This window comes from Dictyostelium purpureum, assembly GCF_000190715.1.
Source record: "Dictyostelium purpureum unplaced genomic scaffold DICPUscaffold_385, whole genome shotgun sequence".
Lineage (NCBI taxonomy): Eukaryota > Evosea > Eumycetozoa > Dictyosteliales > Dictyosteliaceae > Dictyostelium > Dictyostelium purpureum.
This window is the reverse complement of record NW_003519721.1, coordinates 15,242-30,907: the sequence shown is the minus strand read 5'-3', so window position 1 is coordinate 30,907 and position 15,666 is coordinate 15,242. Positions and strand designations below refer to the sequence as shown.

At 25.2% G+C, this 15,666-nt stretch overlaps 7 protein-coding genes across 7 annotated transcripts; 3 read left to right on the top strand and 4 right to left on the bottom strand.

Annotated features, from left to right (window-relative positions):
• Window positions 1-138: 138 nt before the first annotated feature.
• Window positions 139-2,764, bottom strand: DICPUDRAFT_157771 (uncharacterized protein; the record flags this gene model as incomplete). Its single annotated transcript, XM_003292926.1, has 2 exons — window positions 139-236; window positions 283-2,764. Coding segments are annotated over 2 exons (2,580 nt in total), but the record flags the coding sequence as incomplete, so codon positions are not given.
• Window positions 2,765-4,573: 1,809 nt separating this feature from the next.
• On the bottom strand, window positions 4,574-5,317 carry DICPUDRAFT_83579 (uncharacterized protein; the record flags this gene model as incomplete). Its single annotated transcript, XM_003292925.1, has 3 exons — window positions 4,574-4,597; window positions 4,841-5,143; window positions 5,315-5,317. The coding sequence occupies 3 exons, from the start codon at window positions 5,315-5,317 to the stop codon at window positions 4,574-4,576; spliced, it is 330 nt and encodes a 109-aa protein (XP_003292973.1).
• Window positions 5,318-5,538: 221 nt separating this feature from the next.
• Window positions 5,539-6,642, bottom strand: DICPUDRAFT_83578 (uncharacterized protein; the record flags this gene model as incomplete). The annotated part of the gene is made up of 1 exon (XM_003292924.1): window positions 5,539-6,642. One exon carries the CDS (start codon window positions 6,640-6,642, stop codon window positions 5,539-5,541), a length of 1,104 nt encoding a protein of 367 aa, XP_003292972.1.
• Window positions 6,643-8,530: 1,888 nt separating this feature from the next.
• Window positions 8,531-11,082, bottom strand: DICPUDRAFT_83577 (uncharacterized protein; the record flags this gene model as incomplete). The annotated part of the gene is made up of 5 exons (XM_003292923.1): window positions 8,531-8,732; window positions 8,815-8,882; window positions 9,503-9,837; window positions 10,057-10,542; window positions 11,016-11,082. The coding sequence occupies 5 exons, from the start codon at window positions 11,080-11,082 to the stop codon at window positions 8,531-8,533; spliced, it is 1,158 nt and encodes a 385-aa protein (XP_003292971.1).
• Window positions 11,083-11,364: 282 nt separating this feature from the next.
• On the top strand, window positions 11,365-12,917 carry DICPUDRAFT_95724 (uncharacterized protein; the record flags this gene model as incomplete). Its single annotated transcript, XM_003292932.1, has 2 exons — window positions 11,365-11,435; window positions 11,499-12,917. Exons 1-2 carry the CDS (start codon window positions 11,379-11,381, stop codon window positions 12,915-12,917), a joined length of 1,476 nt encoding a protein of 491 aa, XP_003292980.1. The 5' UTR covers window positions 11,365-11,378.
• A 227-nt stretch (window positions 12,918-13,144) lies between these two features.
• Window positions 13,145-14,233, top strand: DICPUDRAFT_157767 (uncharacterized protein; the record flags this gene model as incomplete). The annotated part of the gene is made up of 1 exon (XM_003292931.1): window positions 13,145-14,233. One exon carries the CDS (start codon window positions 13,145-13,147, stop codon window positions 14,231-14,233), a length of 1,089 nt encoding a protein of 362 aa, XP_003292979.1.
• Window positions 14,234-14,876: 643 nt separating this feature from the next.
• DICPUDRAFT_41353 (uncharacterized protein) lies at window positions 14,877-15,155 on the top strand (the record flags this gene model as incomplete). Its single annotated transcript, XM_003292930.1, has 1 exon — window positions 14,877-15,155. A coding segment is annotated over one exon (279 nt), but the record flags the coding sequence as incomplete, so codon positions are not given.
• Window positions 15,156-15,666: the final 511 nt, after the last annotated feature.

Sequence of the window (15,666 nt, the reverse complement as noted above, 5' to 3'; positions counted from 1 at the left end):
TTTCATTTTCATTTTCATTTTCATTTTCATTTTCATTTTCATTTTCATTTTCATTTTTATTTTCATTTTCATTTTCATTGTTATTATCGTTGTTATTGTCATTGTCATTATCATTGCAATTATTATTGTCATTATTACTGTCATTATTATTGTCATTATTATTGTCATTATTATTGTCATTATTATTGTCATTATTATTGTCATTATTATTGTGATTGGCATTGTCATTGTCAATACTATTGATTTTATTATTGATTTCAATTTCATCACTTTTTGAAATACCCATACCAATTTTAACTCTATCACCTATATTATTTGTTGGTAATTTATGAAAACCTTGTAAAAATAATTCTTTTATAAAATTTTGAGAGTTTGGACACCAAATATTATATAGTTTTGAAAGGTTGATGTCTTTTTTATGCAGTAAATCGAGAATATCAAGTATTTTATCGTATTTGCCAAGTTCTATTGATCTGGTGATTAAATTGTGGTAGGAGTCAAGTCTAAATGAAGCTTTTGCATAATAGAGTTCTGGTTTTCTTAAAGCTCTCTTCACCAAATCTAAAATGAATATATCGGAATCCTTAATACTTCTTTGGAAGGCATCAGATAATTTACCCAAGTAAAATTTTTTTTTGCAACATCCCATAAGTTTTTCGTACTCTCTAATTATTTGTAGATTTGGTACATATTGCCAAAAAATGTTTTTTTCAACAAAAAATAAGTTTTTGTAATCATCATAAAAAAACTCTAATATATTTGGGGACTCGATTACTTGAATGACTTTACTTGGATTTGTTTCGAAATGGCGTTTAAATATACTGATTTTGAGTGCTTCTTTAATAATAACTAGATCTTGTGTTTTTAAAATTAATGATAAAAAACCCCAATTGCAAGCTTGATGATAGTTGAGTAGGTCTTTATTAATTAATTCTTTTTGCTCTTCTTGAGATCTACATGCTTCAAATATTTCTTTTGCAAAAATTGCTACATCAGAGGGATTTCGAAGGGCTCTAAATATTTTTCTTTTATTCTTAAATTTTAATATATACTCAAATGGTTTTTCCATACATTTGAAATAAATACAAACATATTTTGAAACAATACTTTTTAATTCTTTAAATTCTAAAAGTTTTTGTTCATGAAACATTACTGCTTCTAAATTTTCTCTATTGTTATAGGTTGTAGTAGTAGTAGTGGTTGTGGTAGTATTATTATTATTATTATTATTATTATTACTATCTTCTAAATTGGGTTCTTTTTTGATTTTATCTAATTTCATTAATTTCTTTCTTCCTCTTGTTTCAATTTTAATCCTTTCAAATGGTTTTATGATAAACGGTTGTTTAGCTAAATCTTTGAAATCTGAATTTAATTGCTCTTTTGTAAAGGTATATAATACTTTTAAATCTATTAATCTTTCATGAAAAGATTTCTTACTATTATTTGTTTTGATTGGTCTTTCTTCATTGTTGCCATTATTGTTTGGGTTTGAGGTTGGAATGGTTTTGTTAATTATATCTCTATTATTAACAATAGCATCAACTGGTGTAATTAAAATATAATTATCATTATTGATATCTTCTTTATTAGCTTTGTTTTCATTATCATAATTTAATAGGTTTTTTATTTTTGGTTCGGTGATGTTTTTAACTTTATTTGTATCCATGGCAACTATATCTTGATTATATATATATTTTACATCATCATAATAATTATTTTTATTATTATTATTATTATTATTATTTTCATTTGCAATAGGGTCATATATTTTCAAAATGTTATTGTTATCATGTTTTAATACAAAGGAGTTATTATTATTTATTATGATTAGAAATTTATTATCTATTTTGATTATATTTAAATGTGAGAGTATTTTACAAGTTTTGATTAAACTTTTAAGTTTGAATGGTGTTTTCATGATGTCAAAATGTATGAATGGCACACGGGTTATTGATGGTAGCAGCTGATTAGAATACAAATTATAAAACATTTTGAGATTTCTATAGGTGTCGATGGTATTACAAAATTTTTGAATGCATTTGTGAACGGTTTCTTTGTCTACATCAAATACTTTAATAAATATTTGAAGTGCTAAAAAATTTGAAGATTTTAAAATTGAATCTATTGAACTTTCTAAAAATACAAAGTGTTTTGAATAGTTTTTAAATAGATTTTCATAGAACTGTGTATTTCTTGGGTCTGATGCTTTTCTAATAGTTTCATAAACTTTTGAGAATTCTTCGACCTCAGGTGTTCGGGAGAATACTAAATGTGAGCCACATTTCACTTTGTCTCGTAGGATTTCGAGACCATTTCTATAACGGGACAATATTTTAGGTACAAAGTCGATGTAGTCGTATCCATGGGATAATTTACAACTATAATTTGAAAATATCTTTAAAAATAATATTTTATTTCTAAAAATTAGCCAAAAAAGAGTTTCTAGTGTATCTACATTTGCATTGGCTAGTTTGGGTTTGGTTTTATTAAATGGATTGATTTCCTTGAACATGTTTTTTGCTTCTTTGGTGATTTTTGATTTAATTGATAAATGATTATCAATTCTATCAAAGATATTTTTTTTTAAACCTTGTTTTGATAAATTTAAACATTCACATATTTCTCTTAATTCTGGTAGTGAATATTGTTTAATGTTATATTTCTTAAAATTCTTATATTTTAGTGTTCTATAAGGATTGTGTGCTTTATTTATATTGGTATCTTCTTCTTCATCGCCATCTCTTTCTTTTCTTTTGGACATTTTATTTTATATTAATTTATTATGTGCGTTTGTAAGTAAATGGAAGTGCCACAGCAAAAAAAAAAAAAGAATTTTAAAAAAAAATTTTAAAAAAAAAAAAAAAAATTTTAAAATTTTTTTTTTATTAGAAAATTTATTTATTTTTTGAAAAAAAAAAAAAAAGATTTTTTTTAAAATCTTTAAAAGTTGAAAATGTTTTTGATCAACCAACATATATTTTTTTATTTATATTTTTTTTTTTTTTTGTTATTTATATAAAATGGTAATTTATAGTTATATTTTTTTTTTTAATATGCACTACTATTTTAAAATTTAGGTTTATATCTCAAAAAAATAAATCTAAAACATATATTTATTTTATTTTATTTTTTGGGTTTAATAATATAAAATAAGAACAATATTATATAATTTTTTAATATAGAAATCATATCCTAAAACAATAATTTTAAACATCACTTATTAGTGATTTAACGATCACTTTTCTTATTATTTAATAATTTTCCAATATCATACAGTTATGATTTTTATTTTTTTTATTTTTTTATTATAATTGTTTTAAATTTATATTATAATTAATTAATTTGGTCTATAGAAATATTGATTGGTCTAATTGTGCCTGGATCTTTTTTACCATTTAATGGAGGGTGAGGTTTTTCATATTCCTTGATTGCTCCAATAGTTGATTTAAATTTATAAATTGTTGCTGTTGTTGTTTTGATGGTGAATGAACATTAAAGTTTAATGGACTTCTTGAAGTGGTGAGTTTTGATATTCCCTAATTTGATCAATAATTGCGAAAGCTTTAGTGTCTTTTACCTTCTCTTCCTAAAACTATTTTATTTCTATCAAAGTTGCTTGGCCAGAGCGAGTTAATGATATTCATAAAAAAGTTGATCAGATTGATGATAGTTCTACACTACCTGATTCATATTCTACATTATTTGAGGTTTATAGAAACCCACAGACGATTTACGAAACTTCCATATATAAATTATTCCTTAGTTCTACTTGATGAAAAATGATCTGCATTACTCTACCACATAATGAAATAAACTACACAAATTTTAAAGAACAGCTACAACTTGGTGAAACAGATTCCACTCTAATATTTGATTACAGGCTTTACATTACGACCACAGATACTAAAAATACAACGGATATTGCACAACTTGACAAAGTAGTCCCCAAATTATTTGATGAGTTCGGAATATATACCACTTGATAAAACTTTATTAAAAACAGAGGTTGATGAAACATGATTTTACATTATCGGATATAATAGACTCTATTATTTTGTCCAGAGATTATGCACAGCTTGATAAAGCAGATTCGGTACTTATACCTTTGACCACCTGGAGTAAAAGATTCTTAAGCACTACTTGATACAATGGGTTCTACACTTGATGCAACTGATTCTAAGCTACTAATATATCATACATTTCTTGAATCAGGCTCTGTATCATTACCACTTAATGAAATAGGTTACCATACTTGATCTACACTAAATATAATAAAAATTAATTTGTGTTAGTATTGTGTTCATCTATTCCTTATATAGATTTGTTATTTTTGTTTTAAAATAATGTGCTTATTTACTTACTTGAAGGCTTTTTAAAACTATTATTATTGACCTATCATTTTTTTGAAATATTTATGTATTTTTTGTGTGATGCAAAAAATAAAATGAAATGAAAAAATTTAAATAAAAAAAAAAAAAAAATCAAATTTTTTTAAAATTTAAAAAAAGCTGGTGTGAGATTATTGGCAAAATAAATCGACTATACTGCATTATTATTATGTTGAGTGTGACTATATATTACAACCTTGATACAACTAAAAATAATTAAATAAAATAAAAAATAAAATTAAAAGATTATTAATATATGGTTAAATATTAAATAAAAATATAAATAAAGATAACATACCCAAGTTATGATTTCTACTATGAAGGAAAATGCAACAGGGTGATAGCTACCAATAAATTCACTAATTACACAGCTATTGAGATACTACTACTTAAAATATTGTTTGGACCACCATTTGACCGATTATTTGACCCAATTATTGAACCACTACTTGACTACCATTTGACCGGTTACTTGAACCAACATTTGAATTACAATGAAAATTACCACTTGAACCACCACTTGACCCATATGACCCATTATTTGAACCAACATTTGAACTTCGATGTAAACTACCACATGAACCACTATTTAACCAGTTACTTGAACCAACATTTAAAATACGACGCGAGTTAACACTTGAACCTCTAGTTGACCGGTTACTTGAACCAACATTTGAATTAAGATATGAAATACCACTTGGGCCACTACTTGCCTGATTACTTGGACTATTTGAACCACTATTTGAACCACACTTTACCGATTATTTGAATCACCATTTGGACCTTATATTGAATTTGCTATATGTTTTTAGATACGTTTGGACAATTGTTTCAGATGCTGCTTATAATTTTTCCAGATGACTAAAGATGATTATTAATATATGTTTTAAATTAATTTTTTAACAATAATGTTTTTTACATACCATTTTCTGTCTATAAATTATTGATTAGGTGTACTAATACCGAAATTTATTAGACCAATGCCAAAACATGCTATGACAATAGCGAAATCTATTTTATTAAAAAAATGAATTAATATATTATAAAAAAATTATATACAATAAAAAAAAATAGAAAATATAATTATTTACCTTAAATGTTTTAAATATTACCTTGAATTATTTTATATTTTGGACCATATTGTTATCTATACTATTTGACGTAAAGAACCATAGTGTTGCTCTGCATGGTGAGATAAAAAGATTACTCTATTTTTTTCAATTGATTTTGGAATAATTTCAATGAAAGAGCTGCTATCGGATTCAACTGAAGAAATTATGGTGATTTGAGATTTGAAAATCTCAGCAGCGGCGAGTAATGTTAAGTGGTCTCCCCATGTACCTCTTCTTGCCATTTGGCTACAATACTTATTCCAATTAGTAGTAACTGCAAATTGGGATAATTTTGCACCATTTGAAAGGACGAGGTTTTTATTTTTAATGAGCCATGTAGCAATAGCTCTTCTGATTTCGAAACTATGGTTCAAATCGCCATAAATTTGGTCAGACAAGGCATGCATCTGACAATTGCCATCACCTGGGATGTCCCTATTGTTCTCTAAACTGTAGAGCTCCAAACGTTCATTTAAACGTTGTACAGCTTCATCTGCAGGTGGTGGTTGTGGAGTATTGACTGCCCTAAAGTCAATATCCATAGCTTCATAATATTGAACTTTATGATCAATAGAATGTGTGCTTGGTGGTGATTGTGATTGTTGTTGTTGTTGTGGTAGTGGTTGTTGTTGTTGTGGTTCTTGATGTTGTTCTTCGTAATCACGAATATTTTGTAATAATTTTTTATAATGTGGGGTTGATGTGGTGTGTTTTGGCTGTGGTTGTTGATTTTGGAGTGAGGGTGGATGTGATTGTTGGAGTTGGTGTTGGTGTGGTTGCTGGTATGGGTTTGGATCAGGGTGTGCTTGTTGGTTGTAGATTGTTGATTGTTGGTGTTGGTGTGGTTGCTGGTATGGGTTTGGGTGTGGGTGTGCCTGTTGGTTGATTGTTGGTTGTTGGATTGGTAGTGATTGTTGGATTGGTAGTGATTGTGGTTGAGTATTTTGTTGTGGTGGATTATTTTGTTGTGGTGGGTTATTTTTTTTATGGAACTCTTTATAAAATTCGTCATCGTAGAAAAAGTCTTGGTCGTTCTCGGTTCCATCGGCGTAGTAGTATTTGGTGGTGTTATTTCTGGTTTTTTTAAAAAACCAATAAAAAATTAACAAAACAAAAAAACTAATTACAATAAAATACATTTTATATATATTTACAAAAAAAATAAAATATTATTATTTAAAAATTAAAATAAAAACAAATAACTGTTATTATTAATTTGATGATGAATATATATTTTTTTTTTTTTTTTTTTTAATTATATACGAAAAATAAAAAATAATATAATAAAATATTGATTATGCTATGAGTGAAGTTGGGTGAAATATATAAAAAAATAGTGTGGTTAAAGCTATTATTTTTAATTAAAAAAAAAAAAAAAAATTTATTACTAATTTTTTTTTTTAAAAATTAAATTATAAAAAAAATAAAAAAATATAATAAATTAAAAAAACAATATATTAAATAAAAAAAAAATAAAAAAAAAATATATAAATTTGAAAAAAATCATATAAATTGCGAACTTAACTTTTATATAGATTACCTTATAATCAGCAAAATATAGTAAAATATTCATTTTTATAAATAATTTTCAAATTTTATGAAATGGAGAATTGGACCATATTTATCAAAAAAAAAATTATAATGTAGAAAAATAAAATTATATAATTCTTTAATATAGAAATCAGATCCTAAAGTATTTAATAAAATAAAATAAAAAAATAAAAAAACAAAAATTTTTTATGTGTCCATGATAAATTAGGTTTACCCCAAATTGGTAATTTTGCAAATTTTATTGCCATCAAAGTTTCAAGTTCCCTGTTTATATCTCACATTTAATTTGGTATGTCACAGATATTTGCAAATAAATAATTGTTAAGAAACTCTAGACAATTGTTAAACTCTTGATAGATAAAGAGTATAAAAAATAATAATAAAGGTTACTTTAAAAAAAGTTTATTTACACTTATTTTATTTATTTTTTATTTATTTAATCTTTTATTTTTTCTTATATTTATTTATTTTTATTAAATAGTTTAATTTTTTTTTTATGAAATGTTTTAAATCTATATTATAATTAATTTATTTGGTTTATAGAAATATTGATTGGTCTAATTGTGCCTGGATCTTTTTTACCATTTAATGGAGGGTGAGGTTTTTCATAGTCTTTGATTGCTCCAATAGTTGATTTAAATTTATAAATTGTTGCTGTTGTTGTTTTGATGGTGAATGAACATTAAAGTTTAATGGACTTCTTGAAGTGGTGAGTTTTGATATTCCCTAATTTGATCAATAATTGCGAAAGTTTCAGTGTCTTTTACCTTCTCTTCCTAAAACTATTCTATTTCTATCACAGTTGCTTGGCCAGAGCGAGTTAATGATATTCATAAAAAAGTTGATTAGATTGATGGTGGTTCTACACTACCTGATTCATATTTTACATTATTTGAGGTTTATAGAAATCCACACGATTTACGAAACTTCCATATATAAATTATTCATTAGTTCCACTTGATGAAAAATGATCTGCATTACTCTACCACATAATGAAATAAACTACACAAATTTTAAAGAACAGCTACAACTTGGTGAAACAGATTCCACTCTAATATTTGATAACAGGGTTTGCATTATAACCACAGATACTAAAAATACAACGGATATTGCACAACTTGACAAAGTAGGTCCCAAATTATTAATGTATACAAATTATTAAAAAAAAAAAAAAAAAAAATTTTTAAAAATTTATAAAAAAAAATTTTATTTATAGAATTTTTTTAGATGAAAAATTTATTTATTAACAAAATGTTATATAGAAAAACAAATAAAAAAATAACAATAAAAAGAAAGATACTGAATTTTTCATAAAAAGTAAATTATTTAGTTATATCTATAGATATTTATTTATATGTGTATTTATTTATTTTTTTTAATGAAATATTTTTGATTGCATCTATTTGGCATAGGTTGAATAGTTGATGGACGATTTGAAAAATAATATACAAGAACTCCAATGATTGTTTTATGACTTTAAATTTGTTGATAATGAATTTGAAAGAATAGACAAGAACCCCAATGCTTGATCTCTGATTTATGAAAGCTTAGGCAAGAACCCCAAAATTTGTTTTGTGACCTATAATATTTTGATAATGAAAAAGAAAGAATGGACAAGAACCCCAATGTATACTTTGCAAACCTTTTGATGTTGAGAAAGAAAGATTCAGATTTTAAACTAAAAAATATTAAAATTAAATATTAGTATCTTTTTTTTTTTAAAAAAAAAATAATTATGAAAATATTAGCATAATAGTTACCTTAAGCGTACCCCATTGTAGACTTTAAATAGCGAGCACGTGTGGATAATGAAAGAGAAAGAATTTGACTAAATATGAAATAAATATTAGTTTCTTTTTTATTCAAATATAATAATAATTATGTAAATATTATCATTATAATTACCTTTAGAAGACTAATGAACGTGTTACCTGAAAAATGAAAAATTGGATTTAACCTAACAAAGAATTAAATTATATATTAGTAATTTTTATATTCAAATATAATAATAATTATCTAAATATTAATTAGGAATTGTTTTGTTATAATTGAATGTGGAACCTTTAGAATTTTTCTGTAAATTTGAGCTAATGTGATGTGTTATTTCCTATTAATGTTGATAAAGATGAATGTTTCTCGGATGTAGATGACTTTTCTTAATTCTATCAATTTCAATAATTGAAACATTGAATGAAACGATTTTATTAATAATTTAGTCTTCATCAAGTTCTATTGAATGAAACATTGAATAAAGAATTTAAACTATTAATTTAATCGCTATCATTTTCAATATTGATCGATATCTATATAATCATTGTCATCTTCATCTTTATCTTAATTAGGCCTATAAACGTTCGGCACTAGCTACTCTCTGCAATTAATTATAAATGAAATAAATTAATATATTTATTTTATTATGTATTAATATAAATTTAATGGATTACTTACTCTAACATCCCTAAATGGTTTTCTGCAGTTTGGACAGGTACGGAAACATTTTGACCATTCGAAAATACATTCATAACAAAATCTATGAACGCATTCAATAAATGCGAGTTCGCTGGCCTCTATTTCATTCATACAAATGGTGCATTTATCGTCCCTTTCTAAACGGTCCTTTTCCAATCTTTCTTGTTCCAATCTTTTTTGTAATTCTTTTTGAAGATTCTCTAATCTTTTTCTCTCTTCAATTTCTGATCTTTCTCTTTCTCTTTGTCTTTGGAGGCTACTTAATCTTGATCTTTGATTTTCTTCTTTTTCTTCTTTTTCTTTTTGGATTCTTTCTAAATTTATTCATTCAAATACCTCTTTTATTTCTTTTTCTCTTTGAAGAATTTGAGCTCTTTCAATATCTTCCCTTTCTTCGCTTTCTCTGTAAAGTTTTGATATTCTTTTAATATCTGCTGCTCTTTTAATTTGGTCCAATTTTATTTTTTCTTCTCTTTCTCTCTCTACTCTTACCCTTTCCATTTCAATTACTATTTGTCTATCTCTGTTTAAACTCTCTTCATCTTCGAGTTTAAGTTTTTTTGAAAATTCTCTATCACAAATTATTACATTATCTAATTCCAATGGTCTTTTCTTCATTGGACTATTGCCAGTTGATGTGGATGCAGAACTATTTATGGATACTGGCTTTCTAAATTTATTGGTTCTTGATAATGGTGATGGTGCAGAGACTGATGCAGATGGTGAAGAGGTAGAGGCTGGTGGTGCATAGGTAGAGGCAGAGGCAGATGATGCGGATACTGATGCAGATACAGATGATGCTGGTACAGATGATACTGATGGTACAGAGGCTGAGGCTGATGCAGATGGTGCATATGTATATGATGCTGATGATGCTGGTGCAAATAAAACAGATCCTGATGCAGATGGTGCTGATAAAGATGATGATGGTGCAGAGGATGCTGATACTGATGCTGATGCAGATGGTGTTGAAACAAATGCTGATACTGATGCTGATAATGATGCTGATGGTGCAGAGACTGAGGCAAAATGTGGTGTAGTTATATATTAATAAAGTTTAAACAATTATAATTATTTTACTTGATTATTTTATTATTTATTGTTTATTTTTTTATATTTATAGCTGCTCCATTATTCCAATTTCCCTTTATTTAATAATTTTTTTTTATATTTTTTATGAAAATAATGTTCTATTTGTTTTTTAATATTGCTCTATCTATAGTTTATACAATTAATATAGTTTTTTAATAATATCTTACATTTATAACATATTTTTTATATAGCTTTTATCAATCTTCTTTACAGAGAACAATTAGCACAATTATATTAAATTAAAAAATATATAACTGACTTTCATTATACTTTTTATTAACAATTATTTATTAGATATTTTTTATAATTATAATTTTTGAAATATTAAAAAATAGCTTTTATTAAATTAATAATAAAATTTAAAAATTAAAATTTTATTTTATTTTTTTAAAATTTTCACCCATTTTCTTCTTTATATAATGTACCTCACTTATTTTATATAATTTCATAGCAATACAATAAAACATTTTTTCACCATTTAATAATAAATATCAATCAATTTAAATTTACTAATTAAAATTTAATTTTTATTTTTTGTTTTTAAAATAAAATTTTTTTTTATGAATTTTTTTGACTATTACTTTTAATTTATTTTATACCATGTAATAACAAAAAAACGAAAAATATTAATTATTAATGTTTTTTTTAGAAGTAATCCATAAAAATAATATCTTGGATAATTTTTTTTTTTTTTATATTTTTTAATTTTTTTTTTTATTTTATTAAAATTGTTTTAAAATTTTATATCACATAAAGATTAATAATGAATTACATCATAATATTAGTAATTATAATTATTTCACTTTATATCTTTAAAGGAGTAAGTTTATAAATATCTTTTTTTTTATATTTAAATTTGTGTATTAATGTTTTTTTTTTTTAGAATGGGGATAGAAAAAGTAAAATTAATTCAAAAATACCTTCACCGTTTAAACTACCAATATTAGGGAATTTATTGTCGATGAGCGGTGATTTACATTTACAATTTGATAAATGGTATAGACAACTTGGTTCTATTTATAGAATAAAAGCAGGTTCAGTCGAGTGTGTGGTATTAACTGGATATCCTATACTTAGAAAAGCATTTGTGGAGCATTCAGAAGCATTTGCAAGTAGATATCGTTTGGCTAGTAAACTACAACTTAACGGATGTGAGGACATTGCATTTGAAAATAATCCAAGACATGCAATTTTAAAAAAGGTAACTCTATCAGAAATGACATCTGTTAAAATAAAGAGAATGGAAGATCACATTATTAAAGAAACTGAAAAACTTATTTCACTATTAGACAAGCACGCTGAAGATGGAAAGCCATTCCAAATCAATGGTTATTTGCATATGTTTTCATTAAATATTATTCTTAGATTTTTATTTGGTGTTGACTATCCATACGAACAGGTTAATCAATCTGCTGGTATTATCAAAACTGTTCAAGATTTCTTTATTGAAGCTGGCAAACCTATAGTAACCGATTTCCTTCCGTTCCTCAGCCAACCAGATCCAAAGAAACACCCATATTTCGTCTCTTATGCCAAGCTTGTAAAGGAAGTTGAAGACTTGATCGAAAAGGATCAAAAACAACGTGAACAAGATAAAAGCTCAAACGATGAACAAAACCAAACCATTCTTTCAAAGCTAATTAAAGAGTATGAACAAGGTAATATTACATGGAACGGTGTAACCAATACTGCTATTGATATAGTTGCTGCTGGTAGTGATACAAGTGCAAACACCATGATTTTCTGTTTAATTTCTTTAGCCAATAACCCAGATATTCAAAAGAAAGTTCATTATGGTATTTCATCATCACTTTCAGGAAGCAATGATATTGTTGCTACACACAGCAAATATCACTCATCCCTCCCATATCTATCAATGGTTATCAAAGAAACCTTTAGAAAATATCCAATTGCAGTACTAGGTATTCCACACGAACTTACCCAAGACGTAGAAATTGGAGGTTACGATATTGCAGCAGGTACTCTTATTTTCCAAAATATTTATTCATCGCACAGATCAGAAGAGTTCTTTGACCAACCATCAGAGTTTATTCCTGAAAGATTCCTCGAAACTACCAATTTAAATTATGGAAGTTCTACAAATCTTGTTCATTTTGGTGTCGGTGTTAGAGATTGTATTGGAAAATCGTTGGCTTCTGCTGAAATCTTTACATTATTAGCTACATTATTAAATCGTTATCAATTCATCAATCCAAATGATAAACCATTATGCGATATTGGTGTATTTGGTTTAGCTTATCAACCTCCTCTAACCAATTTAATAATCAAAAAAATTAAGTAACTTAAAAGAAAACAGCCAAACCTTATATTAATCAACAATGTTGACCAAAATATAGATTTTTATAAAAAATCCATCAGTGACGAAATTATTACAATAAAACGAAAATATATTTTTTTTAAATTTCTTTTTTTTTTTTATTTTTTTTTTTTAGAATTTAGGAAATTAATTTTTTTTTTTTTAATTTTTTTATTATTTCATTTAGAAATAGTTTTTTTTCTGGTATTAAAATGTCAAATTGGATAAAAGATCATAAATCACTAATTGCAACTGGTGTCTTATCAACAGCTGCCATTACTCTTTTATTAAAGTATATGAGCGGTCCATCTAAACAATTAAATAAATTTGGTGGTATTACTTTAGAAAAAATATTGGTATATCCAATTAAATCATGTGGACCAATTGAATTAAAGTCATGTAAATTATCACCATTTGGATTGGAAAATGACAGAAGATTTATGCTTATCAATAGAAAAGAGAATCGTTATGTTAACCAAAAAGTATACCCAATGATGTCCACTATCAAGTGCAAGTACAGTCAAGATGGTAAATACTTGATCGTTTCAAAAGAGGGATTGGAAGATTTAAGAATATCACTCGAGCCATTAGATGCTGCCGATATTGATCCATCACGTGTTTATAAAGAAGTTAAAATGTTTGATAATATTTCACAAGTTTACGATCAAGGTGATGAACAATCTGAATGGTTTGCCAAAGCATTAGGTAACCCAGATATTAGATTCACCCAAATGATGCCCGTTGGTGAATACAACAGAAATATTCGTGTCCACATGGCTGAAAGTATCGATGCTTCAAATATTGCTAGATTCAAAAACTCTCTATCCAATTCATGCCACATTATGTTCCTTTCACAAGCCACCATCGACGATGTTAATGTCAGAATTGAAAAAACTCGTAAAGAAAAAGGTGAAACATCCCAAGCCCCACTTACATGGGATAGATACAGACCAAATTTCGTTTTCAGTGGTTGCACTCCATATCAAGAGGACGATTGGAGCTCATATACCTTAGGTGGCGAAGTTGATTTCCAAGTAGCAGATTACAATGGTCGTTGTCCAATCGTTACTGTTCAACAAGATACTGGTGTTTTAGATCCATTTGGCGATGATGAACCTTTAAGAACTCTTCGTACCTATAGATTATCAAAATGTAAAGCTGGAGAAAAAACTCTTTTAGGTCAATATATCGTAGTCCACGAAAATATGATTGGTAAAACTGTTAACATTGGTGACCAATTAACTAATTTAAAAAATGGTTTTGAATCAAAATATTTTACAAAAGTTAATTTTGAAAAATAATCATGATTATTAATTCTAAATAAATAATAACAAATAAATAAAAATAATAAAAACAAACAATTAATATTAAAAATGCAACTTAAATAAAATAATAAGATAAATATATAATGTAATAACAATATCTAAATAACTAGTGCAACTTAAATAGAAAATAATAATTTTTTTTATAAATAGTTTTTTTTTTTTTTTAAATCAAACAAAAAAAAAGATTTGTGTGTAACTCTGCGAAATTTAAAAAATAAAAAAAGTTGTTGATTTTATAATTTTTTTTTATTTTTATAAAAAATTAATATAATAAATAATAGTTTTTTATCGTTTAAATAAATAAACTATAATTTGAACAAATAAATAAATTTAATTATATTAAATTTAAAATTAAATAAATAATTTATTGAACATACCCACTAATAACCCCACACCCACTCCTCGCCAAAATTTTTTTAAATATAAATGTTTTATTTAATTATTTTATTCATTGTTTATTTAATAGCTAGTTATATTAATTTTAAAGTAGGAAGTAAAAAGAAAATGAAAATATTTCAAGTAAGTTTTAAAATAATAATAATTGTTTTATATAAATTTATTTATACCTTTTATTTTTAACAATAGTTTTATTTATTTTTATTCCCTATTTTAAATGTAGGAATATTGTAATGACTTGGTTGAAAAAGAAGGTTTTTCATCAATTGGTGTTATTAATGATGATGGATGTACAATAGCACTATCAAAAGGATTTGAAATTACACCAGAAGAATTCAATGATATTAAATTTATTTTGATAAACGATAGACCTGATCATAATAAAGGAACTCTTACTGTTGGTCGTGTTACATATAACGATGTTAAAAGAACCTTTAACAATGAATACATTGCAACTGCTGCGGAAACTGGTTGTATAATTGCAAAAACTGTAAGTTTTTAAATTATTATTAATGTTATAGTTTTATTATTTTATAGTTTTCATTAATTATTCTTATTAACATTATAATATATAGATAAAATGTATTATAGTAGCAACTTTTGAACATTTGGATGAAGAAACTGCATGCAACCATATTAAACTATTTTCGAAATATATCGGAACAAATGGCTTTTAAATAATAAATATTAAATATTAAATAAATCCATTTATTTTTTAAGATATAACGTTAACTTTTATCTTAATTATTTATTGTTTTTTTTTATTAAATTCTTTGATTTATATTTTTCGAATTTTAATTTTTTTAAAAAAAAAAATTTCAACCTTTTGATTTTTTTTATTTTTTTTTTTTTTTGTTGATGTTTATCAATGGTAATTTCAAGTTTTATCGCTTTTTCTTAAACATTATTAAGTTTTTTGATTGATTGGTTATTATTATTAAAATATTAGCCATTTAAAAATAAATAAAAAAAAATAAAAAATAAAAAAAAATTTAAATTTAAATTTTTTTTTT